Raw genomic sequence first — 21906 nt, forward strand, 5'->3', positions numbered from 1 at the left:
TTCTAACATTTAACCTGAAACTAGTAAGTCAAAGTACATAATATACATTAATACATATTGTACATATACAGTTTGTGGTACTGTTCTAACATTTAACCTGAAACTAGTAAGTCAAAGTACATAATATACATTAATACATTATGTGCATATACAGTTTGTGGTACTGTTCTAACATTTAACCTGAAACTAGTAAGTCAAAGTACATAATATACATTAATACATATTGTACATATACAGTTTGTGGTACTGTTCTAACATTTAACCTGAAACTAGTAAGTCAAAGTACGTAATATACATTAATACATATTGTACATATACAGTTTGTGGTACTGTTCTAACATTTAACCTGAAACTAGTAAGTCAAAGTACATAATATACATTAATACATATTGTACATATACAGTTTGTGGTACTGTTCTAACATTTAACCTGAAACTAGTAAGTCAAAGTACATAATATACATTAATACATAATGTACATATACAGTTTGTGGTACTGTTCTAACATTTAACCTGAAACTAGTAAGTCAAAGTACATAATATACATTAATACATAATGTAGATATACAGTTTGTGGTACTGTTCTAACATTTAACCTGAAACTAGTAAGTCAAAGTACATAACATACATTAATACATTATGTAGATATACAGTTTGTGGTACTGTTCTAACATTTAACCTGAAACTAGTAAGTCAAAGTACATAATATACATTAATACATATTGTACATATACAGTTTGTGGTACTGTTCTAACATTTAACCTGAAACTAGTAAGTCAAAGTACATAATACACATTAATACATATTGTACATATACAGGTTGTGGTACTGTTCTAACATTTAACCTGAAACTAGTAAGTCAAAGTACATAATATACATTAATACATATTGTACATATACAGTTTGTGGTACTGTTCTAACATTTAACCTGAAACTAGTAAGTCAAAGTACATAATATACATTAATACATTATGTAGATATACAGTTTGTGGTACTGTTCTAACATTTAACCTGAAACTAGTAAGTCAAAGTACATAATATACATTAATACATTATGTAGATATACAGTTTGTTGTACTGTTCTAACATTTAACCTGAAACTAGTAAGTCAAAGTACATAATATACATTAATACATATTGTACATATACAGTTTGTGGTACTGTTCTAACATTTAACCTGAAACTAGTAAGTCAAAGTACATAATACACATTAATACATATTGTACATATACAGGTTGTGGTACTGTTCTAACATTTAACCTGAAACTAGTAAGTCAAAGTACATAATATACATTAATACATATTGTACATATACAGTTTGTGGTACTGTTCTAACATTTAACCTGAAACTAGTAAGTCAAAGTACATAATATACATTAATACATTATGTAGATATACAGTTTGTGGTACTGTTCTAACATTTAACCTGAAACTAGTAAGTCAAAGTACATAATATACATTAATACATTATGTAGATATACAGTTTGTTGTACTGTTCTAACATTTAACCTGAAACTAGTAAGTCAAAGTACATAATATACATTAATACATATTGTACATATACAGTTTGTGGTACTGTTCTAACATTTAACCTGAAACTAGTAAGTCAAAGTACATAATATACATTAATACATATTGTACATATACAGTTTGTGGTACAGTTCTAACATTTAACCTGAAACTAGTAAGTCAAAGTACATAATATACATTAATACATATTGTACATATACAGTTTGTGGTACTGTTCTAACATTTAACCTGAAACGAGTAAGTCAAAGTACATAATATACATTAATACATAATGTAGATATACAGTTTTCGGTACTGTTCTAACATTTAACGTGAAACTAGTAAGTCAAAGTACATAATATACATTAATACATAATGTAGATATACAGTTTGTGGTGCTGTTCTAACATTTAACCTGAAACTAGTAAGAAATGTCTGTGTTTATAGCATGTCAAGTATGCTTATATTTGTTAACAAATCATTTCTTCAAACTTCACCAAATATTTTATGTCGTCTGCCATATCTTTCACTAGTCTACTATAAACAAGAATATGGTTTACTTATGAAAATAAGTGTTTGAACTACATAAAAATCTGATTTAAATTATATATCTTGATTGAACTAAGAAAGTGAGCTGGAACTGACTCCACAACAGTTTAATAACAAGATATGAGACATTTTACTGTCATAACATACATCGTTTTGATTAAAAACAACAAACAGTTTATGTATGTTATAATAAGTGTTGTTACGACTTAGAGTTTTTTTAATATTAATTTCTTACTTACATTCACAGAATAATTCATTTTGTTTGTTTTTAACTCACAGAACAACGTAAAGCTACAATTTGAAACATGATTCATCAACCTCTGAGGGTACGTACAAATTCAGAGCTCTCATACTTTAAAACATAAAGGGTAATATTTTAAATGAAAATAACACAACTTGATGCTGTAAAGCATCACTTTAAATAACGTAAGTCAGTGTGGTTTAAGAATTCGAACATTGTTATTTTTGTTAAATAGTTCCATGTACCATAAGTAATGTAGCTCCATAATCGGAGCAGAGAGAGTGTTCTACAAAACTTTGTTGAATATTATTCCTGATGTCCGTCTGTGCCTTCAATGTTGTATTTAAACTTTTCATACAGTCTGTACCACCTTCAGTCTTCTTCACTACTCAAACCTGCGACTTCCTCTTCCTGTCCACCCAGTGCACGCCACAAAGCCACTGTAACCTGTAAAACAAGTTACGTCAGTAGAGACCACACAGCTCACAGTAATAACAAACCCTACTGGAATATACTGACAGAATTATTACTTACGTAAGCAGTGAGTGATTACGGTAGAAGTGATACTAAAGAAAGACACCAGACAATAGAATCATGTTGAGATGGTAATAACGTTACACAATAATCTACTTACATCTGGATGTGGTGGACAGTAGAAACATGTTGAGATAGTAATAACGTTACAAGATAATCTACCTACATCTGGATGTGGTGGACAGTAGAAACATGTTGAGATAGTAATAACGTTACAAGATAATATACCTACATCTGGATGTGGTGGACAGTAGAATCATGTTGAGATGGTAATAACATTACAAGATAATCTAACTACATCTGGATGTGGTGGACAGTAGAATCATGTTGAGATGGTAATAATGTTACACAATAATCTACCTACATCTGGATGTGGTGGACAGTAGAATCATGTTGAGATGGTAATAACGTTACAAGATAATATACCTACATCTGGATGTGGTGGACAGTAGAATCATGTTGAGATGGTAATAACGTTACAAGATAATCAACCTACATCTGGATGTGGTGGACAGTAGCATCATGTTGAGATGGTACTAACGTTACAAGATAATCAACCTACATCTGGATGTGGTGGACAGTAGAATCATGTTGAGATGGTAATAACGTTACAAGATAATATACCTACATCTGGATGTGGTGGACAGTAGAATCATGTTGAGATGGTAATAACGTTACATTACTAGTTACACTGCACTAATGTTACATTACTAGTTACACTGTACTATTGTTACATTACTAGTTACACTGTACTATTGTTACATTACTAGTTACACTGTACTAATGTTACATTACTAGTTACACTGTACAAATGTTACATTACAAGTTACACTGTACAAATGTTACATTACAAGTTACACTGTACTAGTTACACTGTACTATTGTTACATTACTAGTTACACTGTACTAATGTTACATTACAAGTTACACTGTACTAGTTACACTGTACTAATGTTACATTACTAGTTACACTGTACTAATGTTACATTACTAGTTACACTGTACTAATGTTACATTACTAGTTACACTGTACTAGTTACATTACTAGTTACACTATACTAATGTCACATTACTAGTTACACTGTACTAGTTACATTACTAGTTACACTGTACTAATGTTAGATTACTAGTTACACTGTACAAATGTTACATTACTAGTTACACTGTACTAATGTTACATTACTAGTTACACTGTACTAATGTTACAGAACTAGTTACACTGTACTAATGTTACATTACTAGTTACACTATACTAATGTCACATTACTAGTTACACTGTACTAGTTACATTACTAGTTACACTGTACTATTGTTACATTACTAGTTACACTGTACTATTGTTACATTACTAGTTACACTGTACTATTGTTACATTACTAGTTACACTGTACTAATGTTACATTACTAGTTACACTGTACAAATGTTACATTACAAGTTACACTGTACAAATGTTACATTACAAGTTACACTGTACTAGTTACACTGTACTAATGTTACATTACTAGTTACACTGTACTAATGTTACATTACTAGTTACACTGTACTAATGTTACATTACTAGTTACACTATACTAATGTCACATTACTAGTTACACTGTACTAGTTACATTACTAGTTACACTATACTAATGTCACATTACTAGTTACACTGTACTAGTTACATTACTAGTTACACTATACTAATGTCACATTACTAGTTACACTGTACTAGTTACATTACTAGTTACACTGTACTAATGTTAGATTACTAGTTACACTGTACAAATGTTACATTACTAGTTACACTGTACAAATGTTACATTACTAGTTACACTGTACTAATGTTACATTACTAGTTACACTGTACTAATGTTACATTACAAGTTACACTGTACTAGTTACACTGTACTAATGTTACATTACTAGTTACACTGTACTAATGTTACATTACTAGTTACACTGTACTAATATTACACTGTACTTACTTTTTCAGCATATTTTCTTCGTTCTGCTCCACAAAGTGTTGCCGCTTTCTCTACATCATGAAAAAGAATTTTTAATGAAGTAAAGTATGAACATGGTGATAAGTGGTTTAGTCAATAATGTTACTACTTTTAACATTTTGAATTACATCTTCAATTTTTAAGCTCTAAGTTACATCTCCACTTTCTGTGTTTCAAGTTACATCTCCACTTTCTGTGTTTGAAGTTACATCTACACTTTCTGTGTTTCAAGTTACATCTCCACTTTGTGTTTGAAGTTACATCTACACTTTCAGTGTTTCAAGTTACATCTCCACTTTCAGTGTTTGAAGTTACATCTACACTTTCTGTGTTTCAAGTTACATCTCCACTTTCTGTGATTCATGTTACATCTCCACTTTCTGTGTTTCAAGTCACATCTCCACTTTCTGTGATTCATGTTACATCTCCACTTTCTGTGTTTCAAGTCACATCTCCACTTTCTGTGTTTCAAGTCACATCTCCACTTTCTGTGATTCATGTTACATCTCCACTTTCTGTGATTCATGTTACATCTCCACTTTCTGTGATTCATGTTACATCTCCACTTTCTGTGTTTCAAGTCACATCTCCACTTTCTGTGATTCATGTTACATCTCCACTTTGTGTTTCAAGTTACATCTCCACTTTCTGTGATTCATGTTACATCTCCACTTTCTGTGTTTCAAGTTACATCTCCACTTTCTGTGTTTCAAGTTACATCTCCACATTCTGTGTTTCAAGTTACATCTCCACTTTCTGTGTTTCAAGATACATCTCCACTTTCTGTGTTTCAAGTTACATCTCCACTTTCTGTGTTTCAAGTTACATCTCCAATTTCTGTGTTTCAAGTTACATCTCCAATTTCTGTGTTTCAAGTTACATCTGCAGTTTCTCTGTTTCAAGTTACATCTGCAGTTTCTCTGTTTCAAGTTACATCTCCACTTTCAGTGTTTCAAGTTACATCTCCACTTTCAGTGTTTCAAGTTACATCTCCACTTTCAGTGTTTCAAGTTACATCTCCACTTTCAGTGTTTCAAGTTACATCTCCACTTTCTGTGTTTCAAGTTACATCTCCACTTTCTGTGTTTCAAGTTACATATCCACTTTCTGTGTTTCAAGTTACATCTCCACTTTGTGTGTTTCAAGTTACATCTCCACTTTGTGTGTTTCAAGTTACATCTCCACTTTGTGTGTTTCAAGTTACATCTCCACTTTCTGTGTTTCAAGTTACATCTCCACTTTCTGTGTTTCAAGTTACATCTCCACTTTCTGTGTTTCAAGTTACATATCCACTTTGTGTGTTTCAAGTTACATCTCCACTTTCTGTGATTCATGTTACATCTCCACTTTCTGTGTTTCAAGTTACATCTCCACTTTCTGTGTTTCAAGTTACATCTCCACTTTGTGTTTCAAGTTACATCTCCACATTCTATGTTTCAAGTTACATCTCCACTTTCTGTGATTCATGTTACATCTCCACTTTCTGTGTTTCAAGTTACATCTCCACTTTCTGTGTTTCAAGTTACATATCCACTTTGTGTGTTTCAAGTTACATCTCCACTTTCTGTGATTCATGTTACATCTCCACTTTCAGTGTTTCAAGTTACATCTCCACTTTGTGTGTTTCAAGTTACATATCCACTTTGTGTGTTTCAAGTTACATCTCCACTTTGTGTGTTTCAAGTTACATCTCCACTTTCTGTGTTTCAAGTTACATCTCCACTTTCTGTGTTTCAAGTTACATCTCCACTTTCTGTGTTTCAAGTTACATCTCCACTTTCTGTGTTTCAAGTTACATATCCACTTTGTGTGTTTCAAGTTACATCTCCACTTTGTGTGTTTCAAGTTACATCTCCACTTTGTGTGTTTCAAGTTACATCTCCACTTTCTGTGATTCATGTTACATATCCACTTTGTGTTTCAAGTTACATCTCCACTTTCTGTGATTCATGTTACATCTCCACTTTCTGTGTTTCAAGTTACATCTCCACTTTGTGTGTTTCAAGTTACATCTCCACTTTGTGTGTTTCAAGTTACATCTCCACTTTGTGTGTTTCAAGTTACATCTCCACTTTGTGTGTTTCAAGTTACATCTCCACTTTCTGTGATTCATGTTACATCTCCACTTTGTGTTTCAAGTTACATCTCCACTTTCTGTGTTTCAAGTTACATCTCCACATTCTGTGTTTCAAGTTACATCTCCACATTCTGTGTTTCAAGTTACATCTCCACTTTCTGTGTTTCAAGATACATCTCCACATTGTGTTTCAAGTTACATCTCCACTTTCTGTGTTTCAAGTTACATCTCCACATTCTATGTTTCAAGTTACATCTCCACTTTCTGTGATTCATGTTACATCTCCACTTTCTGTGTTTCAAGTCACATCTCCACTTTCTGTGATTCATGTTACATCTCCACATTCTGTGTTTCAAGTCACATATCCACTTTCAGTGTTTCAAGTTACATCTCCACTTTCAGTGTTTCAAGTTACATCTCCACTTTGTGTGTTTCAAGTTACATCTCCACTTTGTGTGTTTCAAGTTACATCTCCACTTTGTGTGTTTCAAGTTACATCTCCACTTTGTGTGTTTCAAGTTACATCTCCACTTTCAGTGTTTCAAGTTACATCTCCACTTTCTGTGTTTCAAGTTACATCTCCACTTTCAGTGTTTGAAGTTACATCTACACTTTCTGTGTTTCAAGTTACATCTCCACTTTCTGTGATTCATGTTACATCTCCACTTTCTGTGTTTCAAGTTACATCTCCACTTTCTGTGATTCATGTTACATCTCCACTTTCTGTGTTTCAAGTCACATCTCCACTTTCTGTGATTCATGTTACATCTCCACTTTCTGTGTTTCAAGTCACATCTCCACTTTCTGTGTTTCAAGTCACATCTCCACTTTCTGTGATTCATGTTACATCTCCACTTTCTGTGATTCATGTTACATCTCCACTTTCTGTGATTCATGTTACATCTCCACTTTCTGTGTTTCAAGTCACATCTCCACTTTCTGTGATTCATGTTACATCTCCACTTTCTGTGTTTCAAGTTACATCTCCACTTTCTGTGATTCATGTTACATCTCCACTTTCTGTGTTTCAAGTTACATCTCCACTTTCTGTGTTTCAAGTTACATCTCCACTTTCTGTGTTTCAAGTTACATCTCCACTTTCTGTGTTTCAAGATACATCTCCACTTTCTGTGTTTCAAGTTACATCTCCACTTTCTGTGTTTCAAGTTACATCTCCAATTTCTGTGTTTCAAGTTACATCTCCAATTTCTGTGTTTCAAGTTACATCTGCAGTTTCTCTGTTTCAAGTTACATCTGCAGTTTCTCTGTTTCAAGTTACATCTCCACTTTCAGTGTTTCAAGTTACATCTCCACTTTCAGTGTTTCAAGTTACATCTCCACTTTCAGTGTTTCAAGTTACATCTCCACTTTCTGTGTTTCAAGTTACATCTCCACTTTCTGTGTTTCAAGTTACATATCCACTTTGTGTGTTTCAAGTTACATCTCCACTTTGTGTGTTTCAAGTTACATCTCCACTTTGTGTGTTTCAAGTTACATCTCCACTTTGTGTGTTTCAAGTTACATCTCCACTTTCTGTGTTTCAAGTTACATCTCCACTTTCTGTGTTTCAAGTTACATCTCCACTTTCTGTGTTTCAAGTTACATCTCCACTTTCTGTGTTTCAAGTTACATATCCACTTTGTGTGTTTCAAGTTACATCTCCACTTTCTGTGATTCATGTTACATCTCCACTTTCTGTGTTTCAAGTTACATCTCCACTTTCTGTGTTTCAAGTTACATCTCCACTTTGTGTTTCAAGTTACATCTCCACATTCTATGTTTCAAGTTACATCTCCACTTTCTGTGATTCATGTTACATCTCCACTTTCTGTGTTTCAAGTTACATCTCCACTTTCTGTGTTTCAAGTTACATATCCACTTTGTGTGTTTCAAGTTACATCTCCACTTTCTGTGATTCATGTTACATCTCCACTTTCAGTGTTTCAAGTTACATCTCCACTTTGTGTGTTTCAAGTTACATATCCACTTTGTGTGTTTCAAGTTACATCTCCACTTTGTGTGTTTCAAGTTACATCTCCACTTTCTGTGTTTCAAGTTACATCTCCACTTTCTGTGTTTCAAGTTACATCTCCACTTTCTGTGTTTCAAGTTACATCTCCACTTTCTGTGTTTCAAGTTACATATCCACTTTGTGTGTTTCAAGTTACATCTCCACTTTCTGTGTTTCAAGTTACATCTCCACTTTCTGTGTTTCAAGTTACATCTCCACTTTGTGTGTTTCAAGTTACATCTCCACTTTCTGTGATTCATGTTACATATCCACTTTGTGTTTCAAGTTACATCTCCACTTTCTGTGATTCATGTTACATCTCCACTTTCTGTGTTTCAAGTTACATCTCCACTTTGTGTGTTTCAAGTTACATCTCCACTTTGTGTGTTTCAAGTTACATCTCCACTTTGTGTTTCAAGTTACATCTCCACTTTGTGTGTTTCAAGTTACATCTCCACTTTCTGTGATTCATGTTACATCTCCACTTTGTGTTTCAAGTTACATCTCCACTTTCTGTGTTTCAAGTTACATCTCCACATTCTGTGTTTCAAGTTACATCTCCACATTCTGTGTTTCAAGTTACATCTCCACTTTCTGTGTTTCAAGATACATCTCCACATTGTGTTTCAAGTTACATCTCCACTTTCTGTGTTTCAAGTTACATCTCCACATTCTATGTTTCAAGTTACATCTCCACTTTCTGTGATTCATGTTACATCTCCACTTTCTGTGTTTCAAGTCACATCTCCACTTTCTGTGATTCATGTTACATCTCCACATTCTGTGTTTCAAGTCACATATCCACTTTCAGTGTTTCAAGTTACATCTCCACTTTCAGTGTTTCAAGTTACATCTCCACTTTGTGTGTTTCAAGTTACATCTCCACTTTGTGTGTTTCAAGTTACATCTCCACTTTGTGTGTTTCAAGTTACATCTCCACTTTGTGTGTTTCAAGTTACATCTCCACTTTCAGTGTTTCAAGTTACATCTCCACTTTCTGTGTTTCAAGTTACATCTCCACTTTCTGTGTTTCAAGTTACACCTCCACTTTGTGTGTTTCAAGTTACATATCCACTTTGTGTGTTTCAAGTTACATCTCCACTTTCTGTGTTTCAAGTTACATCTCCACTTTCTGTGTTTCAAGTTACATATCCACTTTGTGTGTTTCAAGTTACATCTCCACTTTGTGTGTTTCAAGTTACATCTCCACTTTGTGTGTTTCAAGTTACATCTCCACTTTGTGTGTTTCAAGTTACATCTCCACTCTGTGTGTTTCAAGTTACATCTCCACTTTGTGTGTTTCAAGTTACATCTCCACTTTGTGTGTTTCAAGTTACATCTCCACTTTCTGTGATTCATGTTACATATCCACTTTGTGTTTCAAGTTACATCTCCACTTTCTGTGATTCATGTTACATCTCCACTTTCTGTGTTTCAAGTTACATCTCCACTTTGTGTGTTTCAAGTTACATCTCCACTTTGTGTGTTTCAAGTTACATCTCTACTTTGTGTTTCAAGTTACATCTCCACTTTGTGTGTTTCAAGTTACATCTCCACTTTGTGTGTTTCAAGTTACATCTCCACTTTCTGTGATTCATGTTACATCTCCACTTTGTGTTTCAAGTTACATCTCCACTTTCTGTGTTTCAAGTTACATCTCCACATTCTGTGTTTCAAGTTACATCTCCACATTCTGTGTTTCAAGTTACATCTCCACTTTCTGTGTTTCAAGATACATCTCCACTTTCTGTGTTTCAAGATACATCTCCACATTGTGTTTCAAGTTACATCTCCACTTTCTGTGTTTCAAGTTACATCTCCACATTCTATGTTTCAAGTTACATCTCCACTTTCTGTGATTCATGTTACATCTCCACTTTCTGTGTTTCAAGTCACATCTCCACTTTCTGTGATTCATATTACATCTCCACTTTCTGTGTTTCAAGTCACATCTCCACATTCTGTGTTTCAAGTCACATATCCACTTTGTGTGTTTCAAGATACATCTCCACTTTCTGTGTTTCAAGTTACATCTCCACTTTCTGTGTTTCAAGTCACATCTCCACTTTCTGTGATTCATGTTACATCTCCACTTTCTGTGTTTCAAGTCACATCTCCACATTCTGTGTTTCAAGTCACATCCACTTTGTGTGTTTCAAGATACATCTCCACTTTCTGTGTTTCAAGTTACATCTCCACTTTCTGTGTTTCAAGTTACATCTCCAATTTCTGTGTTTCAAGTTACATCTGCAGTTTCTCTGTTTCAAGTTACATCTGCAGTTTCTCTGTTTCAAGTTACATCTCCACTTTCTGTGATTCATGTTACATCTCCACTTTCTGTGTTTCAAGTCACATCTCCACTTTCTGTGATTCATGTTACATCTCCACTTTCTGTGTTTCAAGTCACATCTCCACATTCTGTGTTTCAAGTCACATATCCACTTTGTGTGTTTCAAGATACATCTCCACTTTCTGTGTTTCAAGTTACATCTCCACTTTCTGTGTTTCAAGTTACATCTCCAATTTCTGTGTTTCAAGTTACATCTGCAGTTTCTCTGTTTCAAGTTACATCTGCAGTTTCTCTGTTTCAAGTTACATCTCCACTTTCAGTGTTTCAAGTTACATCTCCACTTTCAGTGTTTCAAATTACATCTCCACTTTCTGTGTTTCAAGTTACATCTCCACTTTCTGTGCTTCAAGTTACATATTGGTATTTTTATCCAGTCTTAACCATGTCATATTAATGTTTGATTGATAGTAAGGTTTGTCACTTGTAACTTGAAATACAAATTTTCAACGTGACTAAACAATTTGGATTTGTAGTTAGTACAACCAATTAAACATTAAGTTTGTACAGTAGTGTTGACAGACTAGTAGCAATATATTTTACAGAAAGCTGTAACCAATGTAGAAACACAAACAAACTTGAATTATATCAACGTATCTGTTATCTGTTACTATACACCGTTATGTGAATGTGTAGAGTGTTTTCATGAATATTTTACTGTGGCATGATGGGAAATTGTACAAATATATACTCATTTGTATAAACATTCTACAGTGTAACAATATGAAAAATGTTTATATTAATACTGTACAGTGTAACAATGTGTAAAATGTTTATATTAATACTGTACAGTGTAACAATGTGTAAAATGTTTATATTAATACCGTACAGTGTAACAATATGTAAAATGTTTATATTAATACTGTACAGTGTAACAATACTTAAAATGTTTATATTAATGTTGTACAGTGTAACAATACTTAAAATGTTTATATTAATGTTGTACAGTGTAACAATACATAAAATGTTTATATTAATGTTGTACAGTGTAGCAATATGTAAAATGTTTATATTAATACTATACAATGTAGCAATATGTAAAATGTTTATATTAATGTTGTACAGTGTAAAAATATGTAAAATGTTTATATTAATACTATACAGTGTAACAATGTGTAAAATGTTTATATTAATACTGTACAGTGTAACAATGTGTAAAATGTTTATATTAATGTTGTACAGTGTAACAATATGTAAAATGTTTATATTAATACTGTACAGTGTAACAATGTGTAAAATGTTTATATTAATACTGTACAATGTAACAATGTGTAAAATGTTTATATTAATACTGTACAGTGTAACAATGTGTAAAATGTTTATATTAATACCGTACAGTGTAACAATATGTAAAATGTTTATATTAATACTGTACAGTGTAACAACACTGTAAAATGTTTATATTAATACTGTACAGTGTAACAATATGTAAAATGTTTATATTAATACTGTACAGTGTAACAATGTGTAAAATGTTTATATTAATACTGTACAGTGTAACAATGTGTAAAATGTTTATATTAATACTCTACAGTGTAACAATATGTAAAATGTTTATATTAATACTGTACAGTGTAACAATACGTAAAATGTTTATATTAATACTGTACAGTGTAAAATACATTAAAATGTTTATATTAATGTTGTACAGTGTAACAATATGTAAAATGTTTATATTAATACCGTACAGTGTAACAATATGTAAAATGTTTATATTAATACTGTACAGTGTAACAATGTGTAAAATGTTTATATTAATACTGTACAGTGTAACAATATGTAAAATGTTTATATTAATACTGTACAGTGTAACAATGTGTAAAATGTTTATATTAATGTTGTACAGTGTAACAATGTGTAAAATGTTTATATTAATGTTGTACAGTGTAACAATGTGTAAAATGTTTATATTAATACTGTACAGTGTAACAATACGTAAAATGTTTATATAAAAAATTTTGGAAAGTGTAACACTGTGTAAAATGTTTATATTAATACTGTACAGTGTAACAATGTGTAAAATGTTTATATTAATACTGTACAGTGTAACAATGTGTAAAATGTTTATATTAATACCGTTGTACAGTGTAACAATATGTAAAATGTTTATATTAATACTGTACAGTGTAACAATACTTAAAATGTTTATATTAATGTTGTACAGTGTAACAATACATAAAATGTTTATATTAATGTTGCGTATTTTTGTGCAGCAATATGTAAAATGTTTATATTAATACTATACAATGTAACAATATGTAAAATGTTTATATTAATGTTGTACAGTGTAACAATATGTAAAATGTTTATATTAATACTATACAGTGTAACAATGTGTAAAATGTTTATATTAATACTGTACAGTGTAACAATGTGTAAAATGTTTATATTAATGTTGTACAGTGTAACAATATGTAAAATGTTTATATTAATACTGTACAGTGTAACAATGTGTAAAATGTTTATATTAATACTGTACAATGTAACAATGTGTAAAATGTTTATATTAATACTGTACAGTGTAACAATGTCTAAAATGTTTATATTAATACCGTACAGTGTAACAAAATGTAAAATGTTTATATTAATACTGTACAGTGTAACACTGTGTAAAATGTTTATATTAATACTGTACAGTGTAACAATGTGTAAAATGTTTATATTAATACTGTACAGTGTAACAATGTGTAAAATGTTTATATTAATACTGTACAGTGTAACAATGTGTAAAATGTTTATATTAATACTCTACAGTGTAACAATATGTAAAATGTTTATATTAATACTGTACAGTGTAACAATACGTAAAATGTTTATATTAATACTGTACAGTGCAACAATACGTAAAATGTTTATATTAATGTTGTACAGTGTAACAATATGTAAAATGTTTATATTAATACTGTACAGTGTAACAATGTGTAAAATGTTTATATTAATACTGTACAGTGTAACAATATGTAAAATGTTTATATTAATACTGTACAGTGTAACAATATGTAAAATGTTTATATTAATACTGTACAGTGTAACAATATGTAAAATGTTTATATTAATGTTGTACAGTGTAACAATGTGTAAAATGTTTATATTAATACTGTACAGTGTAACAATACGTAAAATGTTTATATAAAAAAATTTGGAAAGTGTAACACTGTGTAAAATGTTTATATTAATGTTGTACAGTGTAACAATATGTAAAATGTTTATATTAATACTATACAGTGTAACAATGTGTAAAATGTTTATATTAATACCGTACAGTGTAGCAATATGTAAAATGTTTATATTAATGTTGTACAGTGTAACAATGTGTAAAATGTTTATATTAATGTTGTACAGTGTAACAATGTGTAAAATATTTATATTAATGTTGTACAGTGTAACAATGTGTAAAATATTTATATTAATGTTTTACAGTGTAACAATGTGTAAAATGTTTATATTAATGTTCTACAGTGTAACAATGTGTAAATTGTTTATATTAATACTGTACAGTGTAACAATGTGTAAAATGTTTACATCAATGTTCTACAGTGTAACAATACGTAAAATGTTTATATTAATACTGTACAGTGTAACAACGTGGTAAAATGTTTATATTAATACTGTACAGCGTAACAATGTGTAAAATGTTTATATTAATGTTGTACAGTGTAACAATGTGTAAAATGTTTATATTAATACTGTACAGTGTAACAATGTGTAAAATGTTTATATTAATACTGTACAGTGTAACAATATGTAAAATGTTCATATTAATACTGTACAGTGTAACAATGTGTAAAATGTTTATATTAATACTGTACAGTGTAACAATGTGTAAAATGTTTATATTAATACTGTACAGTGTAACAATGTGTAAAATGTTTATATTAATACTGTACAGTGTAACAATATGTAAAATGTTTATATTAATACTGTACAGCGTAACAACGTGTAAAATGTTTATATTAATACTGTACAGTGTAACAACGTAAAATGTTTATATTAATACCGCACAGTGTAACAATATGTAAAATGTTTATATTAATACCATTTACAGTGTAACAACGTGTAAAATGTTTATATTAATAACCGCATTATTGCAGTGAAACAATATGTAAAATGTTTATATTAATACTGTACAGTGTAACAATGTGTAAAATGTTTATATTAATACTGTACAGTGTAACAATGTGTAAAATGTTTATATTAATACGCATTACAGTGTAACAATATGTAAAATGTTTATATTAATACTGTACAGTGTAACAATGTGTAAAATGTTTATATTAATACTGTACAGTGTAACAATGTGTAAAATGTTTATATTAATACTGTACAGTGTAACAATGTGTAAAATGTTTATATTAATACTGTACAGTGTAACAATACGTAAAATGTTTATATTAATACTGTACAGTGTAACAATGTGTAAAATGTTTATATTAATGTTGTACAGTGTAACAATATGTAAAATGTTTATATTAATACTATACAGTGTAACAATGTGTAAAATGTTTATATTAATACTGTACAGTGTAACAATACTTAAAATGTTTATATTAATGTTGTACAGTGTAGCAATATGTAAAATGTTTATATTAATACTATACAGTGTAAGTGCAGCAATGCAACGCGAAAACGTTTTATATTAATGTTGTACAGTGTAACATGTAAAATGTTTATATTAATACTTCATACAGTGTAACAACGTGTAAAATGTTTATATTAATACTGTACAGTGTAACAATGTGTAAAAATGTTTATATTAATGTTGTACAGTGTAACAATATGTAAAATGTTTATATTAATACTGTACAGTGTAACAATGTGTAAAATGTTTATATTAATACTGTACAATGTAACAATGTGTAAAATGTTTATATTAATACTGTACAGTGTAACAATGTGTAAAATGTTTATATTAATGTTGTACAGTGTAGCAATATGTAAAATGTTTATATTAATACTATACAGTGTAGCAATATGTAAAATGTTTATATTAATGTTGTACAGTGTAACAATATGTAAAATGTTTATATTAATACTATACAGTGTAACAATGTGTAAAATGTTTATATTAATACCATACAGTGTAACAATATGTAAAATGTTTATATTAATACTGTACAGTGTAACAATACTTAAAATGTTTATATTAATGTTGTACAGTGTAGCAATATGTAAAATGTTTATATTAATACTATACAGTGTAACAATACTTAAAATGTTTATATTAATGTTGTACAATGTAACAATATGTAAAATGTTTATATTAATACTATACAGTGTAACAATACTTAAAATGTTTATATTAATGTTGTACAGTGTAGCAATATGTAAAATGTTTATATTAATACTATACAGTGTAGCAATATGTAAAATGTTTATATTAATGTTGTACAGTGTAACAATATGTAAAATGTTTATATTAATACTATACAGTGTAACAACGTGTAAAATGTTTATATTAATACTGTACAGTGTAACAATGTGTAAAATGTTTATATTAATGTTGTACAGTGTAACAATATGTAAAATGTTTATATTAATGTTGTACAGTGTAATAATATGTCAAATGTTTACATCAATATTCTACAGTGTAACAATGTGTAAAATGTTTATATTAATGTTGTACAGTGTAACAATATGTAAAATGTTTATATTAATGTTCTACAGTGTAACAATGTGTAAAATGTTTATATTAATGTTCTACAGTGTAACAATGTGTAAAATGTTTATATTAATACTGTACAGTGTAACAATGTGTAAAATGTTTATATTAATACTGTACAGTGTAACAATGTGTAAAATGTTTATATTAATACCATACAGTGTAGCAATATGTAAAATGTTTATATTAATGTTGTACAGTGTAACAATATGTAAAATGTTTATATTAATACTGTACAGTGTAACAATGTGTAAAATGTTTATATTAATACCATACAGTGTAGCAATATGTAAAATGTTTATATTAATGTTGTACAGTGTAACAATATGTAAAATGTTTATATTAATACTATACAGTGTAACAATGTGTAAAATGTTTATATTAATACTGTACAGTGTAACAATGTGTAAAATGTTTATATTAATGTTGTACAGTGTAACAATATGTAAAATGTTTATATTAATGTTGTACAGTGTAATAATATGTAAAATGTTTACATCAATATTCTACAGTGTAACAATGTGTAAAATGTTTATATTAATGTTCTACAGTGTAACAATGTGTAAAATGTTTATATTAATACTGTACAGTGTAACAATGTGTAAAATGTTTATATTAATATTGTACAGTGTAACAATGTGTAAAATGTTTATATTAATACTGTACAGTGTAACAATATGTAAAATGTTTACATCAATGTTCTACAGTGTAACAATGTGTAAAATGTTTATATTAATACTGTACAGTGTAACAATGTGTAAAATGTTTATATTAATACTGTACAGTGTAACAATGTGTAAAATGTTTATATTAATACCATACAGTGTAACAATATGTAAAATGTTTATATGAATACTGTACAATGTAACAATGTGTAAAATGTTTATATTAATACTGTACAGTGTAACAATGTGTAAAATGTTTATATTAATACCATACAGTGTAACAATATGTAAAATGTTTATATGAATACTGTACAATGTAACAATATGTAAAATGTTTATATTAATACTATACAGTGTAACAATACTTAAAATGTTTATATTAATACTGTACAGTGTAACAATGTGTAAAATGTTTATATTAATGTTGTACAGTGTAACAATATGTAAAATGTTTATATTAATACTGTACAGTGTAACAATGTATAAAATGTTTATATTAATACTGTACAATGTAACAATGTGTAAAATGTTTATATTAATACTGTACAGTGTAACAATGTGTAAAATGTTTATATTAATGTTGTACAGTGTAGCAATATGTAAAATGTTTATATTAATACTATACAGTGTAGCAATGTGTAAAATGTTTATATTAATACCATACAGTGTAACAATATGTAAAATGTTTATATTAATACTGTACAGTGTAACAATACTTAAAATGTTTATATTAATGTTGTACAGTGTAGCAATATGTAAAACGTTTATATTAATTACTATACAGTGTAACAACACTTAAAATGTTTTATATTAATGTTGTACAATGTAACAATATGTAAAATGTTTATATTAATACTATACAGTGTAACAATACTTAAAATGTTTATATTAATGTTGTACAGTGTAGCAATATGTAAAATGTTTATATTAATACTATACAGTGTAGCAATATGTAAAATGTTTATATTAATGTTGTACAGTGTAACAATATGTAAAATGTTTATATTAATACTATACAGTGTAACAATGTGTAAAATGTTTATATTAATACTGTACAGTGTAACAATGTGTAAAATGTTTATATTAATGTTGTACAGTGTAACAATATGTAAAATGTTTATATTAATGTTGTACAGTGTAATAATATGTCAAATGTTTACATCAATATTCTACAGTGTAACAATGTGTAAAATGTTTATATTAATGTTGTACAGTGTAACAATATGTAAAATGTTTATATTAATGTTCTACAGTGTAACAATGTGCAAAATGTTTATATTAATGTTCTACAGTGTAACAATATGTAAAATGTTTACATCAATGTTCTACAGTGTAACAATGTGTAAAATGTTTATATTAATACTGTACAGTGTAACAATGTGTAAAATGTTTATATTAATACTGTACAGTGTAACAATGTGTAAAATGTTTATATTAATACTGTACAGTGTAACAATATGTAAAATGTTTACATCAATGTTCTACAGTGTAACAATGTGTAAAATGTTTATATTAATACTGTACAGTGTAACAATGTGTAAAATGTTTATATTAATACTGTACAGTGTAACAATGTGTAAAATGTTTATATTAATACCATACAGTGTAGCAATATGTAAAATGTTTATATTAATGTTGTACAGTGTAACAATATGTAAAATGTTTATATTAATACTATACAGTGTAACAACGTGTAAAAAATGTTTATATTAATACTGTACAGTGTAACAATGTGTAAAATGTTTATATTAATGTTGTACAGTGTAACAATATGTAAAATGTTTATATTAATGTTGTACAGTGTAATAATATGTAAAATGTTTACATCAATATTCTACAGTGTAACAATGTGTAAAATGTTTATATTAATGTTGTACAGTGTAACAATATGTAAAATGTTTATATTAATGTTCTACAGTGTAACAATGTGTAAAATGTTTATATTAATGTTCTACAGTGTAACAATATGTAAAATGTTTACATCAATGTTCTACAGTGTAACAATGTGTAAAATGTTTATATTAATACTGTACAGTGTAACAATGTGTAAAATGTTTATATTAATATTGTACAGTGTAACAATGTGTAAAATGTTTATATTAATACTGTACAGTGTAACAATATGTAAAATGTTTACATCAATGTTCTACAGTGTAACAATAATGTAAAATGTTTATATTAATACTGTACAGTGTAACAATGTGTAAAATGTTTTATATTAATACTGTACAGTGTAACAATGTGTAAAATGTTTATATTAATACCATACAGTGTAACAATATGTAAAATGTTTATATTAATACTGTACAATGTAACAATATGTAAAATGTTTATATTAATACTATACAGTGTAACAATACTTAAAATGTTTATATTAATGTTGTACAGTGTAGCAATATGTAAAATGTTTATATTAATACTATACAGTGTAGCAATATGTAAAATGTTTATATTAATGTTGTACAGTGTAACAATATGTAAAATGTTTATATTAATACTATACAGTGTAACAATATGTAAAATGTTTATATTAATACTATACAGTGTAACAATATGTAAAATGTTTATATTAATACTGTACAGTGTAACAATGTGTAAAATGTTTATATTAATGTTGTACAGTGTAATAATATGTAAAATGTTTACATCAATATTCTACAGTGTAACAATATGTAAAATGTTTATATTAATGTTCTACAGTGTAACAATGTGTAAAATGTTTATATTAATGTTCTACAGTGTAACAATATGTAAAATGTTTACATCAATGTTCTACAGTGTAACAATGTGTAAAATGTTTATATTAATACTGTACAGTGTAACAATGTGTAAAATGTTTATATTAATACTGTACAGTGTAACAATGTGTAAAATGTTTATATTAATACTGTACAGTGTAACAATATGTAAAATGTTTACATCAATGTTCTACAGTGTAACAATGTGTAAAATGTTTATATTAATACTGTAAAGTGTAACAATGTGTAAAATGTTTATATTAATACTGTACAGTGTAACAATGTGTAAAATGTTTATATTAATACTGTACAGTGTAACAATATGTAAAATGTTTACATCAATGTTCTACAGTGTAACAATATGTAAAATGTTTATATTAATACTGTACAGTGTAACAATATGTAAAATGTTTACATCAATGTTCTACAGTGTAACAATATGTAAAATGTTTACATCAATGTTCGACAGTGTAACAAATGTTCTAAACATAAATACTTACCTTTCATGCTGTGAAATTTTGATAAAAGAGACTCAAAGCTGTCACCACATGGATCTTCAATGTCTACTAGATTTTCACAAACTTTTATCTCCTCTTCTACAAGAACATCTGGTAATTGGAATAAAAAATAACAACTGACTATTTATTTATTGTTTATTCATGTTTCAACTGGATAGGAGTTTCTCTTGTGGGTCTTTACATTTAGCTTTAGAATGACAACTATTTTAGTGAAAAATCTCTCATCAAAGATGGATCCGAGCACTTTAAACCACCAGTATTCCGTTTTAAGAAAGATGGATCCGAGCACTTTAAACCACCAGTATTGTGTTTTAAGAAAGATGGATCTGAGCACTTTAAGCCACCAGTATTGCATTTTAAGAAAGATGGATCCGAGCACTTTAAACCACCAGTATTGTGTTATATTTCAAGAAAGATGGATCTGAGAGCTACATACAACCAATATTATGTTTTGTTACAAAGAAGATCCGAGCACTTTAATCCATCACTATTGTGTTGTGTTTCAAGAAAGATGGATCTGAGAGCTACAAACAACCAGTATTATGTTTCACTATAAAATCTTCCATTTTCTAACTTTGTCTTTTAAATGCTTTAACTTAAGCACCATCTAGTGACAGCTATATTATTAAATAATACCCACATATTTTATGTGTCTATGATTCAGAATTGCTCTACAGCAAGAAGTGCTTTAACAGATCTACCAGATATCTACATCATTAAGTTCTAATGAAAGACATCATTAAGCTTTCAGTCTGTTTGGCTTATTTTTATCAACAATAACTTTTAATATAAGTTGTTACCTAACAGGTGACACATTGTACACAAACTACATACCAACATCTTCTTCCTTCCTTTTCCTACCAACTTTCATTTGAGTACCACTTGATGAATTTCCATTGGCTACAGATGTTTGACCTATGGTCATTTTGTTTATTTCGGTATCGATTCCTCCTAAAAAAAATCCACAAAGAAACATTCAAACTTTGTTCAATACAAAAGCTCATCTAATTAAGTGAGGGACAGCATTTCCCAAAGTGAAGTTCATGGTAATCCTGGAAGTCACTGAATAAGCAATG

The 21906-nt window shown here is 29.0% G+C and overlaps 1 protein-coding gene across 1 annotated transcript; it reads right to left on the reverse strand.

Moving 5' to 3' along the window:
- Positions 1-2149: 2149 nt before the first annotated feature.
- On the reverse strand, positions 2150-21777 carry LOC143242886 (alpha- and gamma-adaptin-binding protein p34-like). Its single transcript, XM_076486488.1, has 4 exons — positions 21665-21777; positions 20813-20920; positions 4798-4847; positions 2150-2745 (listed from the first exon to the last, which is right to left on the reverse strand). The coding sequence occupies exons 1-4, from the start codon at positions 21753-21755 to the stop codon at positions 2671-2673; spliced, it is 324 nt and encodes a 107-aa protein (XP_076342603.1). The 5' UTR covers positions 21756-21777; the 3' UTR covers positions 2150-2670.
- Between the last annotated feature and the right edge of the window lie 129 nt (positions 21778-21906).

This window comes from Tachypleus tridentatus, unplaced genomic scaffold, assembly GCF_004210375.1.
Source record: "Tachypleus tridentatus isolate NWPU-2018 unplaced genomic scaffold, ASM421037v1 Hic_cluster_2, whole genome shotgun sequence".
NCBI classification, from domain to species: Eukaryota; Metazoa; Arthropoda; class Merostomata; order Xiphosura; family Limulidae; genus Tachypleus; species Tachypleus tridentatus.

What these genes read in the sequence shown, in the direction of transcription:
- LOC143242886 (XM_076486488.1), bottom strand. Translation starts at nt 21,755, where the DNA reads ATGACCATAGGTCAAACATCTGTAGCCAATGGAAATTCATCAAGTGGT. An exon ending in AAGGAAGGAAGAAGATGTTG is followed by an intron (nt 20,921 to 21,664) that starts GTATGTAGTTTG and finishes TCCAATTACCAG; the next exon opens with ATGTTCTTGTAGAAGAGGAG. An exon ending in AAAATTTCACAGCATGAAAG is followed by an intron (nt 4,848 to 20,812) that starts GTAAGTATTTAT and finishes TTCATGATGTAG; the next exon opens with AGAAAGCGGCAACACTTTGT.